Source organism: Meleagris gallopavo, chromosome 5 (genome assembly GCF_000146605.3).
Source record: "Meleagris gallopavo isolate NT-WF06-2002-E0010 breed Aviagen turkey brand Nicholas breeding stock chromosome 5, Turkey_5.1, whole genome shotgun sequence".
Lineage (NCBI taxonomy): Eukaryota > Metazoa > Chordata > Aves > Galliformes > Phasianidae > Meleagris > Meleagris gallopavo.
Window position 1 is genome coordinate 57,309,088 of NC_015015.2, and position 7,415 is coordinate 57,316,502.

Here is a 7,415-nt window from a genome sequence, read left to right on the forward strand (position 1 = left end):
TGAGTAGCCGCCTCTGGTCCCCGGCCCCCAGCTCCGCCTCGGGATTCCCGCGTGCCAGGCATCTCCGCCGTGCCCTGTGGCGTAACCCTATATCCACGGGCGTGTGGCCACGTGTGCCCCTATGGCAGAGCCGCCCCGCTATGGCCATGTGTCCCCGATCCCTGTGGCCTTGCGTTCCCTAGCCCTCATAGCCTTGTGCCCCCGACCTCCACGATCACTTTTCCTTGGCCGAGCTCCATGTCGTGGCCGTGTCCCGGTGTCACACAGTACCCTGACCCCATCCCGTGTCCTCAGGTCCCTCTGCCATCCCGTGTCCCCGTGTCGCCCCTCCGCACACCGTTTCCCTTTGCCGTGGCTGTGCCACCCCTCCGAGCTGCCCACCGCCCTGGCCCTACCTGCCCCACCTGTGGGATGTTGTGCAAGCAGGGTGTGAGCCCTCGCCCCTGCACTTGGTGACGGGGTGCAGCACCCGGTAATTAGCCCTAACGATGGTGAGCCCCGTTGGTGCAGCACGCAGGGTTCTGCACCCTCCAGTGCCCATGGGCCGCATCAAACTGCCCTTTGCAGCCCTTCCCTGCAGCACTGCCTGAGGCTCTGATGCCAAATCTGCCCTAGCAGAACCCCGCAGTGCTGCTGAAATCTGCTTTGACGCACACAGATACCTCTGCCCCAAATCCCTGCCGGTTGCCCCATCGCCATGCTTAGGGTGCTGTGATTCTGATATGCTGCAGAGTTTGGCATTTCCAACCCTCCTGGTTGCTCATTTCAAAACTGCTGCAGCTGTGGAGGATGTGGATGCGTCCCCAGTGCTTTGGGATGAGATGAGGATTTGGGATGCTGTTGGAGCATCGCCTCCATGCTGATAGCATCCCTCATCTGCTCTTTGTATTGTTTGCCTGCAGCACGGGTCTCCCCAGGCCATTTCCCAGCTCATTCCTTGTCCCCAACTTTTGGACACTTCTGTCACCTCTGGGTTCTGGGTGTTGTCACAGCGTTGGAGGCTCACTTGTCATGTGCCCTGCCCTTCCTGCCCACTCACGTCCCCGTGGGAGGCTGTGGGGGACCGGGCGGTGGCCTCCGGTGACGCTGAATCACAGCTCAGAGGGCTCTGCTCCATCCCCAGAATCCAAACTTTGGGGGAGCACAGCCATAAATCAGCAATGGAGAAAACAAACCCAACGTGAGGCCCTGGTCTTGGGAGGACAGACCCGGCGTTGGGGCCTGGTGTTGGGACAGACACTTGGGTCCAAAGGGGCCATGCTGACTGTGCTGTGTCCCCCAGGGGCTGGCTGGGCTGGTGCCCCCGACTGCGCACCGTCCTCCTGCAGCTGCTCCTCATGTACATCTCCGTGCCCTTCCTCGTCCGCCTCTTCCCTGTCATCCTCACCAAATTTGTCTTCCTAAACTTCAGTGAGTACCCCAGCACTGAGAGTAGCATGCAGGGCACTGTTTTTTTGGATGGAGGCTTGGGGGGGGGGGGTCCCAAAATATGCATGGTATGCTCACAGAGCTCACAGCAGCACTCCATTGGGCACCCCATGTTTTGCAAGCGACGCTGCTTGCTGCCAGATATTGCAACACATCTGGGTATACAACATGTCCCTATGGCAGGAGGTGGCCGTGCTCCAGTGGGGTTGGTCGTTGGGGTGAATTATGTCAAAAAAAAAGCCAACAAAACAAACGCAACCCAACCCAAGCCAACTGGGAGATGCACCAAAGCAGCTGGCTTTGAGGGGTCACAGAATCACAGAGTGGTTGAGGTTGGAAGAGACCATTTGGGATCATCTCATCCAACCCCTGGCCGTGCCGTGTCCCGCAGTGGCGTTCCCTTTCTTCGTGGACCTGCGGCAGCCGGCGCTGCTGCTGAACAACACCATCAGCCTCTACCTGCCCACCGAGCCGGGCGTCACCGTTGGCATCTGGTGAGCATGGTGTCCCAGCTCCTTGTCCTCCCTTTGGTGGCTGTGGGTTGGGGATGAGCCGTGTCCATCCCTGCAGGCACACGGTGCCGGGCAGCAGTGGGACTGAGGCACGAGGTCAGGAGCAGCGCTGGTTCGAGGAGGCTCTGGCTGATGCTCACCCCATCATCATCTACCTGCACGGTAACGGGGGCACCAGGCAAGTACCTGTGGCTGCCCAACCCGACGGGCAAATGGTGATGTTGTCCCACCCGATAGCTGGGCGCTCCTCTTTTGCTCCCACGGGCGTAGAACTGTCCCTTGTCCAACATGATAATGTCCCCCAGCTGGCCCCACCCTGCTAGAAGGGGAAGGCACCCCGTGCTTTATCCTTGCTTTATCCTCTCTTTCCCCACCAGGGCTGCGAGCCACCGGATCCAATTTATGAAGGTAAGTGGGGGCTGGGATGTGCCTTGCACATGGGAGGTGACATGGAGACACCTTAACGCATGCTGTGCCACGTCCTACAGCTGATGGGGGCTGCGGGCTTCCACATCCTGGCTCTGGACTACAGAGGTATGGCCACCCCCCCACCCCTCACCCTGGGGTCTGTCCCCTTTGGGTGGTGACATGGGAACACGTCCCTGCAGGCTATGGGGACTCCAGTGGGCACCCCTCGGAGAGCGGCTTCACCACCGACGTCCTGGCTCTGTACGACTGGGCCAAAGCACGCAGTGGGAACAGCTCCATCATCTTCTGGGGACACTCCTTGGGGACCGGGTAGGTGGGGGGCCACGTGGGGGGCCTGCTGTAGGGCTCCCCGCCCCCCCCTTATTACCACCTCCTTTGTTGCAGGATCGCAACGAACGCGGCCAGAAAGCTGCAGGAGGAGCGAGGTAACACCACGTTTTGGACAGCAGAAGTTGGGGGGCTGCATCGCTCTCCTCGAGCATCATCAAGAGGGGACAATCGTCTGTCCCCCTCCTCCTTCTGGGGACGGGGATGTCCCATCTGACTCCTACCCCATGCTGCTCCCAGGGGTCCAGGTGGACGCTGTTGTGCTGGAGTCCCCCTACACCAACATCCGCGACGCAGCCGCCAACATCCCCATCACTAAGGTGAGCACAGGTCTCTGCACTGTGGCACTGCATCCCCCTGACAGCAACTCAGTGAGCGCCCTGCTCTTTCCTGGGCAGATTTATCGGCAGTTCCCAGGTTTCGAGTACCTCATCTTGGACTCCATGGCTCTGGGCAACATGTTCTTCCGCAACGACGAGAAGTGAGTGCCCAGTGGGACCGGGTGAGGGCACAGGGAGAGCAGGAGCTGGGCGGGGTGTTCCACACCATGGTGTGCTCCCAGCTGTATTTGCTCAGCTTAGTCATGCCTTAAAAGTGACTTTTATTTGTATAAGGGCAGATACCAACATTACTATTGAGCCAAGCCCACCATCTGGTCATAGAACCATTGAGGTTGGAGAAGAACTCTGACATCCCCAACCGCAGCCCATCTCCACTGCCCACGTCCCTAAGTGCCACATCTCCACAGCTCCTGAACCCCTCCAGGGGTGATGACTCCACCACCTCCCTGGGCAGCTGTGCCACTGCATCACCATTAGTTTTATTTTTTGAGCGTAATGTATTTGAATGCTGCCCACTTGGCACCATGGTGTTGGGGATGAGCGTTATGGTGATGGGGTCCTCTTGGCTTGGCCTTCACGGACACCTTTGCTAAAGCTGAATGGTCCGTGGGTGCTTTTCTAGTCAGAGCATCCCTGAACAGTGTTTTGGGTTATTATTATTACTGTTAATACATTATCAGGTACTCAGACCCGGAGTGAGCACCCTGAGCATTGCCCATCAACAGCCCTGGACACCAAGGGTGGCCCTCAAAGGCAGTGGGGGGTGGGTGGGGGGCTAGGTCACGTTAGGGGGGTTAATGGGGCAGGAGATGCTCGTGCAGCCCCATGCTGACCCCCTCCTACAGTGTGAAGGTGCTGGCCTGCCCGCTGCTCATCCTGCACGCAGAGGATGACACCGTGCTGCCCCCGCAGCTGGGACGCCAGGTGGGTCACCTGCTCTGGGGGCTAAAAGGCAGGGAGGGGGGTTGGGACCCCCTGGGATCCTGTGTCACTAACCCTGCTCCCACCCCACTGCAGCTCTTCGAGACCGCACGCAGAGCCTACAGTGACAAGAGCAAGGTGAAGCTCATCACCTTCCCTGAGAAGCTGAGGCTGGGCCACGACTACATCTCATCCAACCCAGAGCTGCCCACCCTGGTGAAGTAAGTGCTGCCCTGCAGAAACGTGGGGCACAGCACAACCCTTCCCTGTGCTCCTTCACAGATCCACGGAGAATCATCCCATCCCATCCCATCCCACCCCATCCCACCCCATCCCATGGCACTCACTGGCATCAATTTGCTGAGCCCCCATCACTGCTCCAAACCCATCAGCACCGCAGTGACACATGGGTGATGCGGGGACAGCCCCCATGGGATATGAAATGAGCAGCAGGGGTGAGTGACACAGCGTGAGGTTTATTGCATCTCGTTGCAGAGACTTCTTGAACATGAAGTGACTCCAGCTGCTGCCTGCAGCGCCCGTAAGCACTGCTCCTGCCCTGCACTGGGACCCCACCGCGGCACTGACCCTACTACTGCTGTATGTAATAAACACTGAGACCCACGCTCGTCCTCCCACTGCTGCGGGGTGCTCGGGGGATGGAGATACAGCTGCAGGGACAGAGGGGTCAAGCGGGGACCAGGAGCAGGGTGAGGGTGCACTGCAAATACCCAAGCCCTGCACTTTCAGCAATCAGCTTTGCAGCAAACAAGCCCAGTTCCTCATTCCATCTCCAGCAACCCCCACTCCGCCTCCGCGCAGCACTTTTAGTTTGAGCCCCTACCGCAAGCAATGGGTCGCAATGGTTTCGCTTTCAGCTCTGTGCTCCTCCCCTGCCCTATGCCCGCGCTGCAGTGCCGTTGGGGGTCCTGTCCTCGGCCCCCTCCCGCGGCTCGTTGGGCGGTGGGATCTTCAGGTCGGAGGGCTCCACGTGCCAGATGTCCCGTGCGTACTCCTTGATGGTGCGGTCGCTGGAGAACTTGCCTGCGGCTGCGATGTTCCTGATGACCATCTTGGTCCACGCTTTGGAGTTCTGCGAGAGAAAGGGGATGGAGGGAGGGCTGTATCTATGGGTGCCCATCCGCACGGCCCAGTGTTGTTTTGGGGTCCCACAGCAGACACCCCTCCTTCTTGCGCTCACCAGGTACAGCTCGCTGACTTTCTCCTGGCACTTGACATAAGCCTCGTAGTCTGCAAAGACTTTAAACCTGAGGCAGCAAAGAATGGAGGAGTTAGGGAGAGCAGGGTGAGAGCGTGGCTGGCATGGAGGAGCGGGATGCTCGAATGGATGCTTCAGATAAATTAACCTTGCCTAGCCTCTACTGAATCACAGCCTGCTAAAAAAGCCCTTGAGATACCTGGAAGCATCCATCATCTGGCAAGGGCTGGTCTGGTATTAAGTGTGGAGGTTGGCAGCCCTGCCTGTGGCGGGGAAATGGAGCTTCATGATCCTTGAGGTCGCTTCCAACCCAAGCCCTTCTGTGATTCTAGGAAGGGCTGTGCACCCAAATGCATTCCAGCCTTAATGCAAGTTTAATGCAGCCCAGCTGAAGGGCTGAGCACTCGGACTTTTGTACCAGGGGTACACAGAAAATTGCTTTTCCCTGTACACGGGAGCCGGGGCAGGAAATGGGACATATTATCAGGCAGTGGATGTAGGGCTGCTCTGCATGGGTCTCCTTTAGGACGTGAGTTAATGGCTGCAAGGGGAAGGTTTGGGTTGGATGTTAGGACAATTTCTTCTCTGAAAGTGGTTGGGCACTGGCACAGCTACCCAGTACGGTGAGATCACCATCCCTGGGAGTGCTGCAGTGCTGTGGAGATGTGGCACTGAGGGATGTGGGCAGTGGGGGGGGACTTGGGGATCTCAGAGGTGTTCTCCAACCTGAATAATTGTGATGTGGAGCTGGAACCCAGGGATGGGTGGCATCCCAGCCATGAACCTCACCGGTCATGATGGAAAAGCATGTCAACCACATCCCTGAAGAGGTCTGGCTCATCCGAGGAGAAGAAGCCACTCCGGATCTGGTCAACAGCCTGCTTCAGCTCGGGGAGCCGGTCATAGTACTGCTGGGCATTGTAGCTGGGGGACAGAGATCGTGAGCCCATGCCAACCCCAATGCCCACCGTATCCCCACCACGTCCCCATCCCTCACCCATCTTTGTCCAGCTCCACCACGTCCTCCACCCTCATCCCAAAGATGAAGAGGTTTTCCTCTCCGGCCTCCTCGGCCATCTCCACGTTGGCTCCATCCATGGTGCCGATGGTCAGGGCCCCATTCAGCATGAACTTCATGTTCCCCGTGCCCGATGCCTCGGTGCCCGCCGTGGAGATCTGCTCCGACAGGTCGGTGGCAGGGATCACTGCCAACAGAGCACACAGCAAGGGGCTCGCCAAGGCCATGCTGAAGGACGCAGGCCAATAGCACTGGTGTTCCCCTGTAGGACGTACCCTTCTCTGCCAGGGAGACCCTGTAGTTCTCCAAGAAGATGACCTTCAGCTTGCTCCCCACAACGGGGTCGTTGTTGACCACCTGGGCCACGGCGTTGATGAGCTTGATGATCATTTTGGCCATGTGGTACCCCGGGGCAGCCTAGGGGCAGAGCCGTGGTGGGCCAACTGGAGTGCTGGGGACTCCCTTGTAGGGCATTCCGAGGGCTTCCCCCGAACACAGCTTACCTTGCCTCCAATGATCACCGTCCTAGGAACAAAGAGCTTCGCAGGGTCCCTCTTGATGCCTGGAGGAGAGGGCAGCACCGACGTCAGCCGTGCGCCTGCTCCTGCCTGTCCCCTGCCCAGCTGTGTGCCATCTCCCCCCACCCCCTGCCCATCCCCGCGGGGCCTTACGGTTGTACATGGTGATGATGTGCAGGCAGTTCATCAGCTGCCGCTTGTACTCGTGGATCCTCTTCACGTGCACGTCAAACATGGAGGAGGGGTTGATCTTCACCCCGTACTCCTTCTCCAGGTACAGTGCGAACTTCACCTTGTTCTCCTGGCCGAGGGCAGGCGGGCGTCAGCCCTGCACCCCCCAAATCCACACCCTCCAAATCCATGCCCTCTTATCCAAATCCGCGCTCCCCTTATCGGCACTCCTCACCTGCTTCACTTTGGCAACTTCCCTGATGAACAGGTCGTCATCTACAAACTCGTGCAGCTTTGCCAGCTGGCTCAGGTCCCGCACGTAGTCCTCCCCTATTTTCTGTGAGAGGAGCACAGCCACGTGCTGACCGCAAAGCACCGATGGACTGCGGCCACGTGGGAGTTTAGAGAATGGTTGGATTGGAAGGGACCTCAAAACAAGTACATGCTGCTGGCTTGTACCCAGCTCAGAGCTGGAACTCAATGATCACAGAATCCTAGAATGGCCTGGGTTGCAAAGGAGCACAGTGCTCA

General features: G+C 58.7%; 2 protein-coding genes across 2 annotated transcripts in view; one reads left to right on the top strand and one right to left on the bottom strand.

Moving 5' to 3' along the window:
• The first annotated feature begins 1,257 nt into the window (after positions 1–1,257).
• ABHD12B (abhydrolase domain containing 12B) lies at positions 1,258–4,583 on the top strand. The gene is made up of 12 exons (XM_019616028.2): positions 1,258–1,410; positions 1,820–1,922; positions 1,999–2,115; positions 2,315–2,348; positions 2,429–2,474; positions 2,549–2,678; positions 2,754–2,794; positions 2,937–3,016; positions 3,095–3,177; positions 3,883–3,961; positions 4,055–4,179; positions 4,454–4,583. The coding sequence occupies exons 1-12, from the start codon at positions 1,338–1,340 to the stop codon at positions 4,473–4,475; spliced, it is 933 nt and encodes a 310-aa protein (XP_019471573.1). The 5' UTR covers positions 1,258–1,337; the 3' UTR covers positions 4,476–4,583.
• The window catches only part of PYGL (glycogen phosphorylase L), a 9,397-nt gene continuing 6,396 nt past the window's right edge, over positions 4,415–7,415 (bottom strand). Inside the window, exons 13-20 of the mRNA XM_010712156.3 lie at positions 7,120–7,221; positions 6,867–7,014; positions 6,699–6,757; positions 6,471–6,612; positions 6,175–6,382; positions 5,967–6,101; positions 5,160–5,226; positions 4,415–5,051 (exon numbers count right to left, since the gene is read on the bottom strand). Coding sequence (XP_010710458.1) covers positions 4,857–5,051; positions 5,160–5,226; positions 5,967–6,101; positions 6,175–6,382; positions 6,471–6,612; positions 6,699–6,757; positions 6,867–7,014; positions 7,120–7,221 — 1,056 coding nt within the window. The 3' untranslated portion in view covers positions 4,415–4,856. The remainder of the gene's footprint in view (positions 5,052–5,159; positions 5,227–5,966; positions 6,102–6,174; positions 6,383–6,470; positions 6,613–6,698; positions 6,758–6,866; positions 7,015–7,119; positions 7,222–7,415) is intronic.